At 41.1% G+C, this 24,020-nt stretch overlaps 1 protein-coding gene across 2 annotated transcripts; it reads right to left on the bottom strand.

The window, feature by feature from the left end:
- Positions 1–7: 7 nt before the first annotated feature.
- Positions 8–23,063, bottom strand: LOC140463397 (protein FAM167A-like). 2 transcript variants are annotated; one of them, XM_072557289.1, is made up of 3 exons: positions 22,754–23,063; positions 11,612–12,005; positions 8–5,068 (listed from the first exon to the last, which is right to left on the bottom strand). In XM_072557289.1, exons 2-3 carry the CDS (start codon positions 11,975–11,977, stop codon positions 4,787–4,789), a joined length of 648 nt encoding a protein of 215 aa, XP_072413390.1. In that variant the 5' UTR covers positions 11,978–12,005; positions 22,754–23,063; the 3' UTR covers positions 8–4,786. The 2 variants fall into 2 exon arrangements, with proteins under 2 accessions (XP_072413390.1, XP_072413399.1); XM_072557298.1 differs by having other exon boundaries at positions 10–5,050; positions 22,754–23,056.
- Between the last annotated feature and the right edge of the window lie 957 nt (positions 23,064–24,020).

Raw genomic sequence — 24,020 nt, 5'->3', positions numbered from 1 at the left:
AATAGTATGCAAGGGAATGGTGGAAAAGCAGGAGATTGTCACAACACAATAAACTTTATTATTCATTCATGGAATGTGGGCTTCACTGGCTGGCCAGTAATTATTACCCATCTAGTTGCACTTGAAGGCAGTTATTGAACTGCTTTATTGAACTGCTACTGTCCATTTGTTGTTGTAAGTAGACCGACAATGCCCTTAGAGGGAGTTCCAGAATGTTGATTCAGTGACAGTGAAGAAACTGATATATTTCCAACTCAAATCGTAAGTGGCTTGGAGGGAAACTTGCTGATGGTGGTATTCCCATGTAATGATGTTTGTTTGAACAGTAGTGCAGGCAAGAATGGCTTGTTGTACAGAAGTCTGTTTTTTGGATCGGGTTTCTCATCTCTCCTCCGAATGTCCTCTTTGGTGTCAACTTTTGTTTAACAGTGGTGGAGGCTGGTACAATTGCAACATTTAAGAGGCATTTCAATGGGTATATGAATAGGAAGCGTTTGGAGGGATATGGGCCGGATGCTGGCAGGTGGGACTAGATTTGGGTTGGGATATCTGGTTGGCATGGATGGGTTGGACCGAAGGGTCTGTTTACATCTCTATGACTCTATGGATGGAACCTTATCCTTATTTGACACCAGTTCTGCCATACACAGTTAGTTGTAACGTAATTTACAGTACTAAAGAAAAATGCTCACGAATCTTGCATAATTTTGACAGCACAAACATTGCTCATTAGACTTGAAGTCAAATTTTTGTACCTTGTACTCATCAGGACTGAAGTACAAGAAAACTCGCTTTCTGGAGAAAACTACAATTTAACAGATTGAGATAATGAGGGTGAAACTGTAGTTCTAAGATAAAACCTGTGGGAGCTTGGAATTTAGTTCAGGGCCTGGATCCACAAATTTCCATCACGTATGAAATCTCCAAGAAAGTCAGATTTGGGGGATATGGATGATGACTCTACTCACTGCATTAGTATCGTACTTTAAGGCTGCCTGGTAATGTTTTGGGTTAACCACGGAATTATGTGGTCCAGCAGAACTCAAAATCTGCTGAGAGAAAGCATAGTTTTCACTCTGTGCCTAGTGAAGGCCTCAACACTCCAGAACTTATCCAAGCAGTGCAGAATTTCTCTCTTCCTGTAGTTATGGAAAATCCAACCACCTTTGATTAGAATCAGTAAAAAATTCAAATTGACTTTGGTTTCCACTAATAGATTTTATTAGTTTTGATGATGGCACGACAAAGTTAAAGCTACTGATGAGGTGGAATTTGTTTTTATTCAATGCAAGTTGACATTAAAAAATAACTGATCAATTTAAAATGAGAAACGGAAATGACCTTTGATTCTTCAGTGGGAACCATGTCAGAGTATAATGCTATTTTTGGTGTGAAGCCAAACAATTTCTAATGGCATCAAAGAACCAAAAAAAAAGCAAGGTATTGCTGCTGGTCATTGACTCTCTGAACTTGAAACAAATACAATCTGACATGAAATGCCACTGCTGAACATCAATGTCATAACAGCATTTACCCAAAGCCAGCAGTGAATTGTATCAGGATATTATGGTATGGTTGGTTACATGATGTTTGTTACTCAGATGCACTTTTTCTATCAAACATTTCTTAATTATGTGTTAATTTAGCATAACCTATGCTAATTTTCCAAGGATATTCTGTTAAATATTCACTTTTTATCCATGTAAATCTAAATAAAACACTTGGAACACTTATATACAGAAGGCATTTTGTCATACAGAGAAGGGTATATCCATTTGGACCTTGTTCACTCTTGCTTCCTTTTGTCAGTCAATAACAAATAAGGCTGCAATCAGTTTCCCCCATCAAGCTTGATCTTGCATGACTGTCTATGTCCATTTTTATCTGTGCAGTAATACTATGATATAAAACTAGATTAAGAATTGAATAAGGTGCAGTACTAATCATGAGAGAAAAATATGACATATCAGGTTAATTTTTCTCCTGAGGCTCAATGGTTTGGGTACTGAACCATACAGGTTAGGAACATTACAGTTTATTAATTAGTTTCCAGTGAACTTTAACTCTGCCAGAAGTTTTGTATGGGCATTAGGCTTGATTGAACAAATACCCTGCTTTGGCTCATGAAGAGTAGCCAGTTAAAATGAACTGAATGGTTACTAATCCCACGGGAACCATTCTCCAACATAAATCACTGCTTTCAGAAGACAGAGAAAAGCTAGGAAAAGAATGGAAATTGAAGTTTTATGGGAACTTAAAATAATGGCCTAGATCTTCCACCAGCAGTTGCAGAATATTCATCCTTCTGCACTAGCTGTACTACAAACAGCCAAAATTCTGCATACAATTACTGCTCCATTTTGGCTTATGCAATAATTCTCTGTGAATGATTACTCAGGCTTTCTGTTCTACCATGACAGAGGAGGTATTTTCTTAATTTGCATCCTCTTATTTGCCTTTACGGTTCAAGGAGTTGCTTCCCAGCACAACTATGGCCCTGTTAATTTAATTAACTTTAATGAATCAATTTAAACACTGTTGTGAAGTCCACAACCTTCACATGTTGGGATAAATGTGCATCAAATCAGTGATTAATTTGATTAGCTTTCTTTACATTTCTTGTTCACTGCTTTGTACTTTCTTACCTTTACTTTATTGGTTTTTTAAGACATCATATCCCATTCTTCAGGTGACAAACACAGGCGAGCAAACCTTTCCTGGGTCTTGGTTAACGCTTGTCAGTTTCTTGTTATTTAGGAGATTATGACAACAGGATTTTAGTGATTCCTTGGCAATGGCTGGCAATCTATTACTGAAATCTTGACTAAAATTTACATTTTAGACTAGATTACCTACAGTGCGGAAACAAGCCCTTCGGCCCAACCATTCCACACCGACCCTCCGAAGAGTAACCCACCCAGACCCATTTCCCTCTAATGCACCTAGCACTATGGGCAATTTAGCATGGCCAATTCACTAGCCTGCACATCTTTGGATTGTGGGAGGAAACCAGAGCATCCAGAGAAAACCCACGCAGACACAGAGAAAATGTGCAAACTCCACACAGTCAGCTGCCTGAGGCTGGAGTCAAACTTGGGACCCTGGTGCTGTGAGGTAGTAGTGCTAACCACTGAGGCACCGTGCTGCCCAATTTAGGATTCTTCATTTTGTAAAATTGCATCTCACTATATTGCACACTACAATGCATTGGTGTTTTAACTCCCTTTGTTTCACAACTGTCAGGATCATGCTCATCAAGTGAATTAATCTAACTGATTTCCTTTTATAAAATACTATAGTGCATTGGATTTGTTAAATATATGATTACAAATGTCTAACTTGAATTTTTACTGCAGTGTCTCTCAGAGATTTGACTAATTAACCTTTTTATGGGACCTAGTCTCATTTCAAGGTATGTTTGTCGTTTTCAGATTTTAGTTAAGGACATCTGAGGAGCACGCAAATTATTTGCTTCTAGACATGAACAATGCTCTGAAAATTCCAGCTTTCTAACTGTACACTCCAGTAACAAAATCGAATCATGTGAACATTATTGGATCCCAATTTGTACACTAACAGAGCTCGCAATCCAACTCAGGTTAAGTCTGGGTAAAGAGGAGAGCGATTTTTGCAGAGACTGCAAGAATGGTGTCACAAGGCATTTTCTACAGTTCTTAGGGACACTACCACAGTTAAAATTATAAATCAATGATGGGCCATGATAACCCAGTGGTTCTATTTACAGGCATTCTGGCCATATATGCTTTGGCTTGCTATAGGCCCAATGAGGGAAACTGGTGCTTGTGCTTAATTATTCTTCCTGTTGCCTTCACCAGATTGGAAAATTTGGCAGGCTGTATAATGAGCAGCCAATCCATAACTATCTGTTTCTATCAATACTATAGTTGTAAATTACACCCTTCAAGAAACTTACAAACACCAGCTGGAATTACCAACTGTTTACATTTTTTTCCATGAATATTGTAATACAGTCGATTCTGATATAATATGATATTCTGTTCTTGTGTTTTAAGAAAATCACACAAGAGCTTTGAGAAAGGGTCAGTGAGACTCGAAACGTCAGCTCTTTTCTCTCCTTACAGATGCTGCCAGACCTGCTGAGATTTTCCAGCATTTTCTCTTTTTGTTTCAGATTCCAGCATCCGCAGTAATTTGCTTTTTTTCACACAACAGCTGTCCCATTTACGTTATGGGACCAGAATCACATTGCAGCCAATATAGATAAGGAAAGTTCCTGTTCTACAAATAACTGTCTAAAATCTTCAACCATGTTCAAGCCAATTTGGGTTGAGGAAACACGTGTTATAGCAGAACTTACTGTACTGCATTCAGTTTGAAGGTCCTTCTCTCCTGATTACAAAGAAGGTCAGATATTTTATCACTGGAACCTGGCTATGGTGACACAATTGATCGCGGGATTTCTGGAAAAGAAAAGTGGAAAAGTCTTCTCAGGTTTCACGCTTCTCATCTCGAATGATGAGAGCCTTTACTCTTATATTGGAGGAGATCGGACTTTGTGGTCAAAGAGCCTGCAGTTACCCTATTTGGAGTGTTTCCATTACACATGGTCCGATACAGCAGCAACAGTTGTGCTCAGAAAAGGCTGGGAGAATAAAAAGGAAAAAAACAAAATTGCAAAAAACAGGCAACAAAAGCATAGAAAAGAAATAATTCAGATTACTTTCTCTGTACTTCTGAAGCTTACTGTAGTCATCTCCAAAGAGAAACTGCTGACAATCTGAAGTGCACAGTGCTTTCAGTATTTTTAACACAAAGAAAATCTCCTGGAATTAATGTTCATTTTAGTAACGCCGATAAGTTTGAGAGGTGCTGATAGAGTGAAGGCATTGGTTACTGGGAAGTCACAAAACAAATCCGACAGTTCATCCCTCTCTTCCAGTTCATAGGTGGCATCATTAAGCATTCGTTGGTGAAGGTGGCAGGTCTGTTCAATCTTCAACTTGTTGATGTCACTACGAAGACGCATCAGTTGTCTTGCCAGCTGCTGGTCTTGCAGACGCATTTCTGTCTGGTTTAAAAATAAACCCTGTGGATCAGTACAAGCAGCAAAAACAGAGTCACATGAGTTCAATAAATCGGCACATTTTCTCAACTGCTGTTCTTAGCAGAAGCAATCGAATATTGGGCCACTATCTTGAGTTATGCCTGGACTGTTGACAGGAATAAATCAGATGAGCTGAAAGGGCCTTCCATGCTTGATAAAATCCATGCCATAAGCAAGTATATTTAGAAAAATATGTTTGGGGTCATTTAAAATTCACTATTTTACCTCTGGCAGATTACATTATGGGAATGGGCTTTGTGTGCTACTTACCCTTATCAAACTGAAGATGGGCAGTCATGATTTGTAAATGCCAGCGTTGGACTGGGGTGTACAAAGTTTAAAAATCACACACCACCAGGTTATAGTCCAACAGGTTTCATTGGAAGCACTAGCTTTCGGAGCGCTGCTCCTTCATCAGGTGGTTGTGGAGGACACAATTGTAAGACACAGAATTTATAGCAAAAGTTTACAGTGTGATGTAACTGAAATTATACATTGAAAAATACCTTGATTGTTTGTTGAGTCTTTCATCTGTTCAAATACCATGATAGTTTCACTTCTTTCATATGTAAATCACAAAACTCCATACAACCCTGTCACAGTAGGCGCTGCAAGACGTGTCAGAGTGTGGACATGGATACCACCATTACACGTGCGGACACCTCCCACCATGTACATGGCAGGTACTCATGTGACTCAGCCAATATTGTCCATCTTATATGTTGCAGGCAAGGATGCCCTGAGGCATGGTACATTGGGGAAACCGAGCAAAGGCTATGGCAACGGATGAATGGGCACCGCACAACAATCAACAGACAGGAGGGTTTCCTCCCAGTTGGGGAACACTTCAGCGGTCCAGGACATTCAACCTCGGACCTTCGGGTGACCATCTTCCAAGGCGGACTTCGGGACAGGCAGCAGCAAACAGTGGCCGACTAGAGGCTGATAGCTAAGTTCCATACCCATAGGGAGGGCCTCAACTGGGACCTTGGGTTCATGTCACATTACAGGTGACCACCATTGCACTATACATACACACACACACATACACACGGACATACAGACACGCACACATACAGTCACACACACCCTTACAGGCACACACACTCACATGTGCATCCTCTCAGAGACTTAGACCACTCTACACTCACGCACACACATATACACTCTCTCTCACAGACACTCACAACTCCCCACCTCAGACACACACACACTCCCACACTCACACATGCACCCCTCACAGACTTAGACATTCTACAGTCACATACACGCTCTCTCTCACACTCACAAACCCCTACCCCAGACAGACAGATACACACACACACAAATCCACATTTACACAGATACATATATGTTTGTGGGGTGAATTTGTATTTGCAGAGTTACATTGTACTTTGCTCAAAAACTGCATGAATTCATGTAAGACTCTGTTAACTCACTTTTTAGATTAGAATTAGTCTAAACATTATGGCACAGACAGAGAACACAGGGGGCTAACACCTTCAACATATTGTCTGGCTAACACCAATTGTTACAGTTAACCTGAGATTGCAACTTTAAAAAAAAAGGTTTTGTGATTTACATATGAAAGAAGTGAAACTATCATGGTATTCGAACAGATGAAAGACTCAACAACGAATCAAGGAATATTTCAATTTATAATTTCAGTTACATCACACTGCAAACTTTAGCTATAAATTCTGTGTCTTGCAATTGCGTCCTCAACCACCACCTGATGAAGGAGCAGCGCTCCGAAAGCTAGTGCTTCCAATTAAACCTGTTGGACTATAACCTGGTGTTGTGTGATTTTTAAAGATGGGCAGTGTAAGTGAACAGTAAGGCCAAACACTAACTGTCAATCCTTCTATTGATTCATCAGTCTTGTATGTGGAACCAAATACCAGTATTAACTCATCTGAATAAACTTACTCCTTTTTGGAATGATTGAACTCTTACTCCATGCCCTCATTGTTTCCAAACAGTTTGCTGTCTATTATCCTTGCCCATATTCAAATTCATTAAATTATCCCAATGTCACTGATCATCGACTGATGATGCCTTTTGTCTTCAGGACTTGAGAACCTTCAAGATTTTTTTTCAGGTTATGTTTGTTGGAAATGAATCATCTCATCTGCAGGACAAATCACCCAGCGTTCCTCAGGGTAGTGTCCTTCGGCCCAGCCATCTTCAGCTGCTTCAAAAATGACCTTCCCTCCATCTTAAGGTAAAAGTGGAGGGATTCTATGATGGCTGCATAATGTGTAGCACCATTTATAACTCCTCAGACACTGAAGCAATCCATGTTCTGGCACTTCAAGACCTGGACAATATCAGGCTTGGGCTGACAACTGCTAAGTAACATTCATACCACGCAAGTGCCAGGCAATGACTATCTCCAAAATGAGTAATCTAACCACTTCCCCATGGTGATACCATCATTGAATCCTCCACTATCAACATCCTGGGGGTTATCATTGACCAGAAATTGACTATCCATATAAATCTAGCACTATGGCTAAAAGAGCAGATCAGTTGCTAGGGATCCTGGAGCAAGTAACACACCTCCTGAATCCCCAAAGCCCCAATACATATATTTCCCCCACAATCGAAACACACTAGCAGCGGTGTGCACCATTTAAAAGACGCAGTGTAGAAATCACCAAAGCTTTTTAGAAAGCACTTTCCAAACACAAGACCACTACAATTTTGAAAGATAAGAGCAGCACATACATGAGACTATCATCATCTGCAAGGTCGCTTCCAAGCCTCTCAACATCCTGACTTGAAATGTATTGCTGTTCCTTTTGTGTCGCTGGGTCAAAGTCCTGAAACTCTACCCACCCTCACCCCTCCTCCTGGCAATAGCACACATAACATCAAATGTACTACAATGGTTCAAGGAGGGAACTCATCATTAACCTTTTCAAGAGTGATTAGGGATGGGCAATAGATAATGGGCCAGCCAATAGCAAGGACATCTGCTGAATGATTAAAAAATGATTGGTTGAAATGTAGCTAAATTATAATTTTTATGAATATTTGGCATCAATTTAATAGAAAGCAAATTCACATCAGTTTTAATTGGTGGACACAAATCAATATGACTATATGTTTGCATTAATAATGTTGCGAAAATGTACGGGCTGGATTTTATAGTCCCAGCCGATGCGTGCGTTTTCAGGGTGTGAGGGAAGGAGGCTTGTAAAATATGTCATACTGGTACATCACCATTTCCTGCCCACCAGAGAATACTAGGAATGGGTAAGCTATCCATTAGTTTTCTTGCCCTTAGGTCTAATGAGGTCCTTACATGGTCAGCTAATGCCCACTTAAGATGTCCACTGCCATAAAACCATGAGAGATGGATACAAGTGGGAATGCCATTTTTTATCCTTTTGTGGAGGCCTTGTGCATATTGTGGGCAACCCTTTATGAAATGCACTCACCGCAAATCCAGCCAACCCAAAGTCTTGACTATTTGTGCCTCCCTTATAAAACATGCTCCCTCAGTTAATACCCCTTGCCAGGCAAAAGTGGGTACTGCAGATGCTGGAGATTAGAGTCAAGAACATGGTGCTGGAAAAGCACAGCAGGTCAGGCAGTATCTGAGCAGCAGGAAAATCGACGTTTTGGACAAAAGCCCTTCATCAGGGATTCCTGATGAAGGGCTTTTGCCCAAAATGTCGATCTTCCTGTTCCTCAGATGCTGCCTGACCTGTTGTGCTTTTCCAGCACTGCACTCTTGACTCCAATACCCCCTGCCAGCCCCACCCATCTCTGGGGCACCTTATTTCCTCCCTACCAAAAATGTGTGAAACTTATCTTGATTCAGTGCCCATCTTCAATCTTTGTAGGCTTACTTGCAGTTTCAGCATGTCTTGAAGGGCATTCTTCCACCACTCTGTTACTGAGTGGAGGAGGCCTGACCCTCAGTTATAGAATCATAGAATCCCTACAGTGTGGAAGCCAATTGGTCCATCATGTCTACACCGACCCTCTGAAGAGCATCACACTGCCACTTGCAATACCCATTGGCAGTCTGCTCTGGATACACAGCCTTGAACTGTAGGGCTCATCAGCAACTGACATCGAAAGCCATTGACACTCTGCATGCACGGATAGGCACCAGCTCGCAGACTGGATCAGATTGCATCTTAGCCCTCACTCACTTAGCATCCACATCCATGCTCATAGCATATTTTCATGTTAATGCATAGAATCCTGAGGACCATACGCAGCAGCAGCTTCCAGATCTGGATGCCAATTGATGTGTAAAAAATCTCCAAGTGGCTGAGAAGCTGCACAGTTTAGGGGAATGTTGCTCATGCCATCTCTGCCTTGCCTTGTTGTGCCAATTAGTACAGTCACAAAAACAAGCAGCCTGCTTTGCTACTGAGCAATTCTCAGCCTAGGGGGCTGCACATCTTGCTGTATAGCACTTTGCTACATTAATCTCAGACCTGTGTCATGTACCAGAGGTTATGCAGCAAACATGCTGCAAGTAGATAGCCATGTTTCAAAATCTTAGAGGACTGGTCCTTACTGAATTTCATGGAGACGGGAGCTTCTGGCACATTAAGTCAAGAATAGACATGGATACCAACCTAGGGAATTGGCCATGGTTAGGAATCTGGTCAGTGTTTTATTGGTCAGCAGTTGTCTCTCTGCAGTCTGGGATGTGGGTGAGTCTTTTGGCTTTGTAGCAACATGTTCGTAGGTTGGGCTAACATGTTGAGGGAAAATATGTGCAGCAATCAGGGTTCTGGGCATACCTTGCCCGTGGATGTCTAATTCTGTCACTCAAGGGAGTGGGCCACAGTCAGTCTGTTGGATCTGTCCATAGAAACTAAAGGGAGGTGGGGTGTGTGGCCTCTGCTGTAGGACAGTGTGGCAGGATTAGAGTGGTGCTGGAAAAGCACACCAGTTCAGGCAGCATCCAAGGAGCAGGAAAATTGACATTTTGGGCAAAAGCCCTTCATCAGGAATAGACTCTCTATTCCTGATGGAAGGGGTTTTGCCCGAAACGTCGATTTTCCTGCCTCTATTCCTGGTGAAGGGCTTTTGCCGAAACGTCGATTTTCCTGCTCCTTGGATGCTGCCTGACCTCTTCCAGCACCACTCTAATCCAGACTCAAGTTTCCAGCATCTGCAGTCCTCATTTTTACCTGGACAGTGTGGCAGGTCAATCTTGGGGACTGGGGCTTCAGGGTCGGCAGGGTCGGCAGGGCAGCAGTACCACTGTGGGGGGAGGGGGCAGCAAGATTTGCAAAGGGATGACATGGGAAAGCATGGGTGGGAGCAGTGTAATAGGGGCCAGGGGTTTGGTCAAGGGTGAGTAGCACTCTATCTTCAAGAGGGTGGGCAGTGGTACGCCCATAATGCCATTAAGGAAGGAGTTCCAGGCTTTTGATCCAGTGACACTGAAAGAACTGGGTTATATTTTCAAGTCAGGATGGTGAGTGGCTCGTGGTGTCCCCATGTGTCTGCTGCCCTTACCCTTCAAGATGGCAGTGGTCTTGGGTTTGGAAAGTGCTGTCAAAGGAGTCTTGGTGAATTTCTGCACTGCATCTTATCAATGGTGCACTGCTGCTACTATGTATCAGAGGTGGAGGGAATGGTTATTTGTGGATGTGGTGCCAATCAAGCTTCTTTAGCATTGTTAGAGCTGAACTTATTTATGGAGTATTCCATCTCACGTAATTAAAGCCGTACATGTGGATGTTCATGAACACAGCCTTATTTTATATTTCACTACCCATTGATATGTTTGAATTTACATCACCATTTTGGAATTTGCTTTGAAATGAACGGCCACTGCTCAGCAAGTTTAGATTAAATTAGATTACCTACAGTGTGGAAACAGACCCTTCGGCCCAACCAGTCCACACCGACCCTTGGAAGAGTAACCCGCCCAGACCTATTTCCCTCTGACTAATGCACCTAGCACTATGGGCAATTTAGCACAGCCAATTCACCTGACCTGCACATCTGTGGACTGTGGGAGGAAACCCACGCAGACACAGGGAGAATGTGCAAACTCCACACAGACAGTCGCCCGAGGCTGGAATCGAACCTGGGACCCTGGTGCTGTGAGGCAGCAGTGCTAACCACTGAGCCACCGTGCCGCAAATGTGGGTGTTCTTTCAATGCAAAGTTGCTGCTGCATTGGTGTGTGTAAGCAGTTTTTTCTGATAAATATTCCTTTTTATGATGCACTGATGCAAATATTTTACTGTGAAATTTATTGAGCCCTGTGTATGTGACAATCAGCTTTTTGGCAAAAATAGGGACGGATGAATAGCAGCTTTGAGACACTAGCATAATACTTGAGGCAAGTCGGTAATTAGATTATTGAAGTAACATTTAAAGCTGAGGTAAACTAAACTGAAGTAAAACCAGGGCAAAAATAATTACAGCAGTTCATCTTAGTATTACCCACTTTGCTGCAATGTTCCTTACGAGAACCAGAAAAGGGAAGAATGTCTTTATAAGCTTAAGAAGGAAACAGAACATGTTTGAACTTACCAATTCCATCCGGAGCCAGCTCAGTGCTTCGTCCATATTCTCAAAGCCACTAACTTTTCCTGAAGTCAAGTTGCCATCGCTGACAGAACTCCCACTGAACTGTCTTTGTGTTTTCTTGAAGTTACTGGGCTCCTCACTGGGCTTCTTTGTCATTATGAGGCCTTGGTCCTCCAGCTTTGAGCTTTTCCAGTCTTTCCCTTCAAGTTTGGCTTTCCATTCTAAATAGGAAGGTCTTCTGGTTTCAAGCCTCAGTTTTTGAGTAAGTGCTTTCAGACTCCTCAGATGGTCATCATTCTGACTGTCTGGGTTGTCCTGTCCATCTTCGAAAAGCTTTACTTCAAGTTTCGGCACAGACTGCGTAGCCATTGTGTCTTTGTTAAACTATAGCTGATTTCTGTAAGGGAGAACAGATTCTCTGAAATCCTATTCTGATGAGCTGTGTTTAGAAAATTTTCAAACTCCTATAAATTAAAATAATTTTCAATACATGTACTATTACTTGAAGAAACAAGATTTAATTATGAGTTTGTTTTAGTGGGAAATTTTATTTTCTTTATAGTGCAACATTTTATTCATGAAGTAAAGTAACTACATCTGAAGAAGGGTTACTGGTCTCAAGATGTCAACTCTAGTTTCTCTCCACAATGCTGAATTTCTCCTGCACTTTTTGTTTCAGATTTCTAGCATTTGCAGTTCTATCTTATTTAGATTAGCTTCCCTACAGTGTGGAAACAGGCCCTTCGGCCCACCAAGCCCACACTGACCCTTTGAAGAACAACCCACCCAGACCCATTCCCCTCACCTAACACCTGTAACATGGCCAATTCACCTAACCTGCATATCTTTAGACTGTGGGAGGAAACCCGCAGAGAATGTGCAAACTCCACACAGACAGTTGCCCAAGGCGGGTATTGAACCTGGGTCCCTGGCGCTATGAGACAGCAGTGCTAACCACTGAGCCACCGTGCCACCCTAGCTATGTCTAAAATAACCTCCTTTTTACAATGATACCTTAATATTTTTGCCAATTTCTTTAAATATAGATTTCTAAAAGTTCTGATAAAAATCCTGATATCAATTGTAGCAGAATGAAAAGAAACTATACAAATGACAAAGCGTTACTTCCCCTGGCATTTTTTAGTGCTGTGTGCTTCTCCACACGGCACATTTCCAAGTGAACACTGAAATTGCTGGTTGATTGCCCAACGTAATGATGAACTCTCAAATGATAGTCAAAATTCAGATAATATTGCACAATAGAATATAGTTAGTGTAAATACATGTTATTAAATTCAAAGCCCTTTCATTAACCTTCTTTGGTTTCCGATGTTACAATAATACCGGATCTAGCTATACAATTAATAAACACAAAGTCATTAGTTATGATACAGCATTTCTGCTGGGAAGTACCAGTGCAGTTACAACAAAGATATATAAAAAACACACTGTGGACATTGAGGAACATCATGAATTTACTTGTGGACTCTTCCATTCAGCCACTAGAAATTTGGCAGGGGACGGCTGGAAACCCTGTTTACGGCTCTAACTGGGTTTTATGCTGAAGCTACTATAGCTGATTGGGAGAATTCCACAATCCAATAAAGGATTGCTGGAAACTGTTTTTATCACCATCAAGGATTTCCACCTATATTGCACTGACTGCAAATGAAAACTACTGAAGAAAATTGGAATATGAAAAGTGGAATTCATAGCCACTAAAAATGACTGTGATAAACTGTCTGCCTCAAAACAGTTGACATGTATTGCATTGTGCTATTTAGATATTGTTCTCAGCTTAAGTGATTGGTACAAAACAGAGAATAAAGAGAGCCCCCCACCATCACCACCACCAAACCAGAATACACTACATTCACTGCATTAATTGTTATCTTGATGCTGAATCTCTGGCTTCATCAAATATAAGACAGCAGATCACAGAATGAGATGTTATGTGATGCCCTGCTTCTGACAGACAGTTCGTTCTTTGTTAATTGCCACCTTATCTGTCAGCACCACGATTCAGAGGTCAGGGATTTTCAACAGCCAGCTGCTACTTTTCATTTGAAAAGTAAATGACTGGTGGAGAAAAGACAGTTGGCACTTTGTAAACCCATTCCCCCTGTAGATTCAATTTTCAGACAATCCTTTAAATAGCTTCTTAATTGTCTTGCTTCGAGCAGGTTTGCAGCTGCTTGAATAAGAAAATAGAGTACTCTGCTGCATGTCAGAAACTGATTATGATTTAAATATACAAGTGGGCAGAGAATGCAATATGTACAATGTTGTCAGTTCTACTGGTTGTTGAATGGTCCACCAACAAGTTTTCTTAAATCACTCATGGAACGTTGGCTTGGCTGAAAACTGGCATCTGGGAATGCTGAGCATCACTGGAGGAGGCTTCAACTTTATCTTTTGCACTGATATGTTGGGCTCTTCCATTAGTGAGGATGGGGATATTTGTGCAGCCTCCTCCTTCAGGAAGTTGTTTAATTATCCATTACCGTTCACAAAAGAATGTGGCAGGACTGCAGGGCTTACATCTGATCTGTTGGTTGTGTGATTGCTTAGTTTTGTATGTGCTGATATGCAAGTATCCTATTTAGTAGTTTCACCAGGTTGATACCTCATTTTTAGGTATGCCTGGTGCTGCTCATGGCATGCTCTCCTGCATTCTCCATTGGATCAGGGTTGATCTCCTGGATTGGTGTTAATGGTTGAGTGGGGGATTTGACATGAGGTTGCAGATTGTGCTGAAGTATGTTTCTGCTGCTACTGATGACCCACAGCACCTCATAGACTCCCAGTCTTGAGTTGCTAGATCTGTTCGAAGTCTGCCTCATTTACAATAGTGATAGTGCTACACTATGCATGGAGGTTATTTTCAATGTGAAGGTGGGATTTTTTTCTGCATAATGACTGTGCAATGGTCACTCTGATCAATACAGTCATGGACAGATACATCTGCAGCCGGCAGATTGGTGAGGATGAAGTCAAGTATGTTTTTCCATCACCACATGCTGCAGACCCAGTCTAGCAGCTATGTCCTTTATGACCTGACCAACTTGGTCAGCTACTGAACTACTGTTGGTGGTGGACATTGAAGTCCTGTACCCACACTACATTCTGGAACAGTACTGGTGGCCATCCGCTTTTATCAGTGGAGGGAGGATGGTACATGGTAATTCGCAGGATCTTTCCTTGCCTTTATTTAACCTAATAGCATGAGACTTCATGGTGTCTGGAGTCAATGTTTAGGACCACTAGGACACTACCTATGATGCCACCTTGAGTGGATCTGCCCTATTAGTGAGACAAGACACATCCAGAGATAGTGATAGTAGTGTCTGGGACCTTGTCTGTAAGATATGTTTCTGTGAATATGACTATGACAGGCTGTTACTTGACTAGTCTGTGAGATAGCTCTCCCAATTTTGGCACTAGCTCCCAGATGTTAGGAAGGAGGGCTTTGGAGGGTTGACAGGGCTGTTTCTGCTGTAGTTGATGCCAGTGCCTAGATCAGGCCAGGCAGTAAGCCATTTTCATTTCTTTACTGACACCCTATTAATACAAATGAGTGGCTTGCTAGGCCATTTCAGAGGGCAGTTGAGCATCACATGTCAGCCAAACCAAGTGAGGATGCTAGGTTTCATTCCCTGATGCACAGTAGTGAGCCAGATGGATTTTTTTCCTGACGATTGGCAACTGTTTCATGGTCATCAGTAGATTCTTAATTTCAGACATTTAAAAAAAAGAATTCAAATTTGACCATCTGTTGTGGTGGGATTTAAACTTGGATTCTCAGAATGTTAGCTAAGGTTCTGGATTAATAGCCTAGTAATAATACGATCAGACGACTGCCTCCCCTTAACAAGTACTGCTGGAGAATGTTCTGGAAAGGAAAAAATTCTGGGCTGAAGTTTACCAGAAATCAGCTAATTGTCAATTATGATGAGTTTCAAAGAGAGTTTGCTCACATTATCTTCTCAAGTGTTCCTCATCACCTGTCCGTTACGCCTCTGTGGCATCTCACTCATCACAGGCCATGGCCAGCACCTTCCAGGTTTCCTGGCATCAGTGCCATCCTTAAACTCCAGCTGTATGTGCGCTGCGATGGCCATCTACCGCTATTCTGCACGATTCCTATCAACTGCCTCAGACATATGGGACAGAAGGAAACGGGGAACCTGCTTTGTCAGAGAAACGTGGAAGTGTGGATGGGCAGGGGATACATGGTCACCGTCCATGGAGTATGCCCTAAAGACGTTGGTGCTTCGTGTCCTAACTGAAAACCTGAAGGGGCAAGTAGCAATTTGCAGTCACCAGGTTATCGTTCTGACTTTCATGTCGGGAATTGTCACTGTCTATCTGATGGGCATGAAAATGGAAAAATGCATAAAAGTGAGGGGAGATGACTTAATAATGAGGATGTTAATGCATGCTAATAAGCTTCTTACCATTTATCACAGAGGAAGTCATCTTGCTGCTTGGTTGGAAAATGGGACTCCTGGCTCGTAATGCTAAGAAGCACTTCATGTGATTCTCCTAACTTTCTCACCATTGCCCATACTGTAGCTGGGAAGATTTCACTCCATTTATTTTTAATGTTTCTGCCTAAAATTGAATTTCTATTAAAGTGGCAGGCAGGCAGCCCCTCGTCCCTACAATGGCCAGTGAAACTCAAAGCTGAGAATGTCCTGACTGTGGTCTTCGGTGAGTATCATTCAATTCAGACTAACGTTTGATCAAGTTAACAATCCCTTTTGATATCAATGCTGCACATTTGTACACAGCCTGCCTCCTCCCATAAAAGTTAGATCTGGATCCTCTAGGCCAATCTGATCACCTTTCAAGTCTTCTCTTATGTAGTCTGGTTATGCTAGTTCTTAATTAGCTTCCTTTCCTGTTGATAATGACAAGAAAGAACATTTGTCTGGTTGGCAGGAACACTTCTGAGCTGCTGAATCAGTGCATTGAATGAAGTTGTGGATTCAACGACTGTGGCTGAGCTTCTTAGAAACACAGAATGGTTACAGCTAGGAGGCCACTCAGACCATTCTGGTCCTGCAAAGGAGTAGTCCACTTGGTGAAACTTTCCTCCCCTTTTTCCATTGCTTTGATGTTAAGAGAATGTTTCCTTTCATGGAGGGAATTTAGAACTAGGGGGCACTCCTCAAAATGAGGAGTATCCCATTTAAGGTAGAAATGAGGCATTTCCTCTTCTTTGACTGTTTGGAAATCTTTTCTCCAGTGTGCTGTAGAGTCATTCAGCATGTTCAGGACTGAATTATTCAGATTATAGTCGAAAAAGGGGATCGAGTGTTTTGAGGGAACAGATAGGAAAATGGAGTTAGGGCTATAATCACATCAGCCATGATCTTATTGAATGGTGGAGAAGCCTTGACAAATCAAACAGTCCATTCTTGCTCTTGTTTCTTGGGTTTTGTATTTTGAACAGACTCATGCATCACCTCAATAGTATTTGCATTATTTTGGTGTATTATTTTGGGAGAAGAAATATGGAAGATACAGCATTTGGATTAGTAAAACAAATTGTATTACTGCTTTATATTTTATCGCAGTTTTGTATATCTATAGTGTTTGCAGTTCATACACTTGTGGTTAGATACTCCAAAGTCACACTGTAATACAGAACATTCTGAAATCCAGAAATCACTTGGTCCCAACCATGTTTTTAGGAGAGGTTACAGTTTGATAAAATTCTTTAGCCATGCTGATCTTCAAGAGAGCTAAACATTTGGCCAGGAAAGCTGCTGCTATCATGCCCTTGCAAGTACTTGATGGAAATAACCCTTGCCCAGGCATTTGGCATTCTTCAAAGGTGGTTGTATATTACAGCACTTAAAAGCAAACTTCTGAGGATTTCGACCTCCGCTAATCTGACAGTACACTCCTTACCTTGGTCATGATTTCTGTAAAGAAGAATTTCTGGATACGGATCCTAAATTTACTCACTTTAACTTGTGACCCACTGTTTTTCTCTTGCAATGTGATTTAAAGCAAATTCTTGATTTGCTTTCTGTGTTCCCCTATTAAATGTTCTTTGAAAGGACAATTCCTTTCTTGCTGAAAATCCCAATATATTTCTATCTTTCCTCACAGCTCAGTCATTTGACATCAGAGATTAGTTCTGCAATTCTTTTCTGCACTGCCTCCCATGACTGAATATCATTCTTGCTTGTCAATGAGGTTCTGAAGAAGGATCACTTTCTACTTTCTTTCCACACATTCTGCCAGAACTGCTGAGTTTTGCCACGAATTATACTAAGAATCATAGACTTGGAGTTGTATTGTGTTTCTGATTTCTGCAGTTCTTTGGTTAATTTTATTTATCATGACCATAATTGGATGAAATCACAAAATGAAATACAGTGTAATGGTTAATATATCCACTTTCAGAGAACCTTGTGCTACAAATCAGCTTGCTTTGACAGTCAAACACATATTAAAATATATAGCCAAATGGAAATGAGCAGAACAGGCTTCAGAGAATAAAGATTTTAAAAAAAAGCTAAAAGGATAATTTTTCAGTTCATCCAATTTAGGTACACTGGTATCTCATCTGGTTTTCATTTATATAAATTATTCAAATATAGGCACAAAGAAGAATGATATTAAAATTTGCAAGTAATACTAAACTGAGGGCAAGAAAAAAAATGAGTAACAATACAGAATACTTAAATAGATTAATTTGTTGGACAGGTGGATGGCATATGCAGTTCAATACAGAGAACTGTGATATGGCAGTAGCATATTACAGTTCACTCAGAGTGCTGTGGCAACATGCATGATGGAGCGTCCAAGATTCTTTCCATCAGATGGGTCACCTGGAATCTTTTCAACTCCTACTGTCTGTGTTGGAAGGATTTGCAGATTAGCTTGTTTAGCTTCATTATGGACACACCTCTCTAGGCCATTAAGTAATGGATAAGATCTGGTTCAGAAGCAGGAATGCTGACCAATGCTCCACAAGGCCATCACACAAAGTTATAAATATTGTTCATGTGAAAATAATAGTAAATGGAAGAACATTCTAAATTGTCAGATTCTTATTAAAATAATGGAATATGTCGATTCAGGATGATGGAAAATGCATAGACTTTTGTCATAGATGTGCACAAGAAGACAGATTGGATTATGAATTTTAAAGTAACACTGAATATAATGGAAAATTAGACTTCTGAATTATACAAAACTGACTGGGCCACTTTTGAAGTATTCTGTAAGTTCTAGGCACTTCCTTACAAGAATGATGTGAGAAGCAAGGAAAACGTACTGCAAATAACTGAGCAAAATGCCACAAATGAGAGACCATAGCTCTGAAGACATTCTGAAAGGGTAAAGAAAACATTTGTGATTTGGTAACAAAGTAAGCTCTGAAAAACCCTGTCAGTTCTGACATTTACCGGCTATAGTCAAGTGAGAATGTACAGAAGGCCTAGAAATGTGGGCACACCAAATCCTGACCTGTGCAGCCAATTTTTACAAGGCCTTGCTTTGGGAAAAGCCTGTGTCTGTCAAATCATGATCACCAGTGTCAATGGAACAAGCAAAGGAGTTAAAAATCACACAACACCTGGTTATAGTCCAACAAGTTTAATTGGAAGCACACTAGATTTCGGAGTGACACTCCTTCATCAGGTGATAGTGGAGGGCTCAATCCTAACACAGAATTTATAGCAAAAATTTGCAGTGTGATGTAAATGAAATTATACATTGAAACATTGATTGTCTGTTAAGCCTTTCATCTGTTAGAATACGGTGATAGTTTCACTTCTTTCATGTGTAAATCACAATATCTTCAACATATTGTCAAGCTATCACCATTGTTAACAGCTAACCCGAGAATGCAACTTTTTTAAAAAAAGTTTTGTGATTTACACATGAAAGAAGTGAAACTATCACTGTATTCTAACAGATGAAAGGCTTAACAGACAATCAATTTTTCAATGTATAATTTCATTTACATCACACTGTAAATTTTTGCTATAAATTCTGTGTTAGGATTGAGCCCTCCACTATCACCTGATGAAGAAGCGTCGCTCCGGAAGCTAGTGTGCTTCCAATTAAACCTGTTGAACTGTAACCTGGTGTTGTGTGATTTTTAACTTTGTACACCCCAGTCCAACACTGGCATCTCCAAATCAAGCAAGAGGAGGACAGCTTTACAGGCTGGGAATTTCCCTGGTCAGGTTGAGATCTGCTTGCCGTGTTGTCAGGTAAAAGGAAGTGTCATGCTCCCTTGAGTAGCAGAAGTACGGCCCATCCAGTGATCGGGACCTGGCACATGACCCAAGCTTTGCAGACAGAACATTCACGGAATGGTGAAAATGATGGCTAAAGCAATAAGCTTGATGCTGGAATTCTTTCAAGAAGCAAGTCTCCACTGCAATAACCTTTATGTCATTATTAAGGCAGCTGAGATCCATCCAAATGGCACTCTTAACTTGCAGTGCAATATTTAAAATGGAGTATCAAATCCTGATCTAGAGACTTCTTACAGTGGACCCCAGCATTTACATTAGGAACAATAGTGCTTGGATTTCCAATGTCAGAATTATCAATAGAAACTAGAGGGGAATTTAGAGTTTTTATTACAGTGAGAGATAATTATTAGAAGACAGAAGTGAAATTTTAACTTTATTGCATCAGAAAGGAGTTGATCAGGGCAGGGAATGATCATGGCATGGGTTGATCAGAACATGGGATGGTCAGGGAAGAAGCTGGTCAGGGTAGGATGTGGTCATGTCAGAGAGTGGTCGTGATATAGGATGACTGGGTATGGGAAGGTCAAGGCCAGAGGTGATCAGGGTATTGAATGATGAGTATCATTGTGAATCTCAATCCATTTTAGTTTGTTTATTTTATTATAAAGCTGTTGGTGAGCTGCCAGCCAAAAATATCCTCCCCAGTTCTGAGGAAGGATCACTGAACTCGAAAAATTAACTCTGATTTCTCTTTATAGGTGCTGCCAGACCTGCTGAGCTTTTTCTGCAATTTCTGTTTTTGTTTGTGCTCCCTAGTAGGTAGTTTGCTGATCTAGTGGTAAACAATTGGGTGGGTCAATGTATAATGACTGAAAGTGAAGATTTTCACCAATTTCTGAAAGGACAGCAGCACAGGCTTCAGTAAGGAAAAGAAGCAGCACTTAGAGATGCAGGTACTTTATGTATAGAACCTACAGTACTAAAAATATCAAGATGCGAAATTCATAAAAAATTGGAAACATGTATCCAGTCTTACTTGACTGCAGCTGAGACTCCCTCTAATTTTTGGAAAATTATCAGTTGAGACTTCCACCCCATGTTTGAGCAGGAGTACTGAGGCTAGGTGAGACATTAGCAAAATCATAGAATCCCTCCAGTGTGGAAACATGAAACAAGCCATTTGACCTGAGTCCACACCAACTCTGTGAACAGTATTTCACCCAGACCCACCACCCCATTCTGTAACCCTGCATTTCTCTTGGCCAATTCACCCAACCTGCACATTTTTTGGACTGTGGGAGGAAACCCACACAAACATGGGGAGAAATTGCAAACTTCACACAGTCACCTAAGGCTGCAGTTGAAGCCAGGTCCCTGGTGCTATGAGGTAGCAGTGCTAACCACTAAGCCACTACGCCACCCATCTGCTGTGCTGCTCATTGGTGTTGGAGGACATAATGTCTCACTAGCATTTATGAATGAGGTTTCTGTCTGTTTCTGACTGGAGCTGCCTGAAGTTTGCCTGAAAATTTGGAGAAATAGCTACATGAAAGTGTTGACTACCACTAGTCACTGGAAGTATTGTGAATGGTGAGAAGGATAGTGATAGTCTTCAAGAGGACAGAGAAAGCATGGTGAATTGGGCAGAAACTCAGCAGATTAACATAGTGAAATTTGCAATGACAAATTTTAATATAAAGAATGAGGAAAGGCAATACAAAATAAAGGGCAGAACTCAGTGGATACTGAAACAGCAACACCTTTTGCTTTTAAGGAGACTGGCCAGATTGAAAAGTGGTTAAAAGGCACACAGAATCCTGAGCTTTATAAATTAAGCACAGAGCATAAAAGCAAGCAAGTTATTATTAAACGTGATGGAATACTGGTTTGGCTTTAACTGTGCCCAGTTCTAGAACTTCGGCTCTAAGGCACAGAAATTTACAAGAATTATTCCTGATATGAGAAACTTCAGTTTCAAGACATGAATGGATTGGGAAAGCTGGGGTTGTTAACTTAAGATGAGGGATTTGCTATAGGTATTCAAGATCATGAGGAATCTGGACAGATGAGAGAGCACATATTCTCACTGGCAGAAGGTCAAGAAGCTAGGGATATCGTTTTAAGGCGAATGACAAAAATATCAAGGGTGGTGTAAGGAAAAACTACCCAGTGAGTGATTAATACACTTTCACAGGGTGGTGGAAGCAGATTCAACTGTGACTTTCAAAAGGGAATTTGATAAGAGCCTGAAGTGAACATTCTTGCAGGGCTACATGTAACAATGGAGGGATGGGACTGGCTGAGTTATTCTTGCAGAAAACTGGTACAGAACTCGGCGGGATATGTGGCTTCCTTCGGTATTGTAACCATCATGTGGGTTCATAGCGCTCCAATCCTAAGGAACAGAATATTCTGGTCTAAATCTACAAGAGGGCTGTCTGACTGGTGTACTACTCAAATATCTCAAGATAACTAGTTTCCTATTTTGAATCTAAAGTTTTTTTCAGATTCTGCTTCTTTACAGACTATACATTTGTACTTTAAATATAAAGCATATTTTGACTATTAGACAATTCGGAGTTATTAAGACTGGTGGATCTTTAATTGACTAGTTCATATCCTTATCATTGTAATAAATACTCCATAGAGAGGAATCCTTCGTGGTTCGTCTAAATGGCGCACTCAAGAAATCAGACGCAGATTCCGGGAAGGATGTTTAATGGGTTAAATGCTACCCCGCCAACCCATTTCGTTTCACCCTCTCTAACATTCGACACCATTCGTTCGGGTAGATGCAAAAACAGTCAGAAAACAAACCCACTTTTCCCTTACAATGGGGCGCCTGTTTTGATGAACCAGTAAATTCAACCAAACGTAAACCTCTATTCACATAGCACGGGTTAGAAGCTCTGCTCACCTGTATTTACCGAGATACGAACCGATGAATTATCGCACGGTGCCGATCAGTCCTGCTCCAGTTATCCATGCTGCAGGTTTCTGCTCTGAGCTCAGCCCAACGTTCACCTGCAGTCAGCACCGTGGCTTTATCAGAATGCAAGTCGCACGTTCTGGGGGGGAAGAAAAGCTGGGATTTCTGCGTCAGGAATGTTGCTAGGAAACCGTAAAAGATATTTTGCAGCCAGTTCCTCCCTACTCCTTGTGACTGGTGCAGACTCCTGTCTGTGCCTTCTCTACTCTCTGCCACTAGCAGGGAATGCCACAGCAGTTGTCTGGTTGGGTCCTCATGCCACCGATTTATTTACACGCCAGTCTGTTCACTGAAACTGTCTGCAGAAAGAGGTATTCCTACAACGCGCCAAGTATTTGTAAAATATTGTTCAACACTTGAACTGTAAAACCCTCTCATGAATTGTCAGCTGTTTGAAGTGTTCCTAATTAAATCTTCCTAATTTAACTCTTAAAATTTCCTAGTCTCATATTTTTACTTTACAAATGTGCACTACACCATTATTAAACCATGCTAATATGTTCTATTCCACACGAACTCCTGCCACCTAACTAACCTGTTCTTTGCCAATTCTCCATCCCTGTACACATTTTTAAAAAATTCTTGACCTCATTTTCTAAGCCATCGACAGCCCAACTGCTCCTCCTTCAGAACCTCCTCAAGTTTTTCCAGAACCACTCACTCTTTTGACTGACCACACTCTCCCCCTCTTACTGCTACACCATCAGTGTTGGAACTATGCATCTTTTAGACTCCTGATCTCTCTATCATCAAACTCCCTCATGTGACAATAAAACTCATTCAATTCAATTAAATTGATAGTGAAACTCTCCTTCAAACTTACCTCCTGTATATGATTTAGCAGCCTCCCAGAGCTCTCATGTCCTCCCCTGTTCTAGCATTGAGAAATGTAAGAATGTAACCAAGTGAGGGCCATTTTTACTCTTGCTTGGATCCAACTTTCAACAGTGAAGGGTCATGGGATGTTTTGTCATTCAACATGTAAAACATGAACATTGTTCAGACTCACATAGAATATGATTCTGTGTACTTCTTTTTTGCTAGTTTCCCCACTTTTCCTAATGTCTGATTTTGCTTGATGCTGGTAACCACTCTGATTTTTCACCTAACTAATCAGTCTTCACATACAAGCCCAGCGAATGAACTCCCGCAGCCTAATACACCATAAAGACTTAGCCCAGATACTGTTCTTATC

Source organism: Chiloscyllium punctatum, chromosome 3 (assembly GCF_047496795.1).
Source record: "Chiloscyllium punctatum isolate Juve2018m chromosome 3, sChiPun1.3, whole genome shotgun sequence".
NCBI classification, from domain to species: Eukaryota; Metazoa; Chordata; class Chondrichthyes; order Orectolobiformes; family Hemiscylliidae; genus Chiloscyllium; species Chiloscyllium punctatum.
This window is presented reverse-complemented; position numbering and strand designations above follow the sequence as displayed.

What these genes read in the sequence shown, in the direction of transcription:
- LOC140463397 (XM_072557289.1), bottom strand. Translation starts at nt 11,977, where the DNA reads ATGGCTACGCAGTCTGTGCCGAAACTTGAAGTAAAGCTTTTCGAAGAT. An exon ending in GCTGGCTCCGGATGGAATTG is followed by an intron (nt 5,069 to 11,611) that starts GTAAGTTCAAAC and finishes ACTGATCCACAG; the next exon opens with GGTTTATTTTTAAACCAGAC.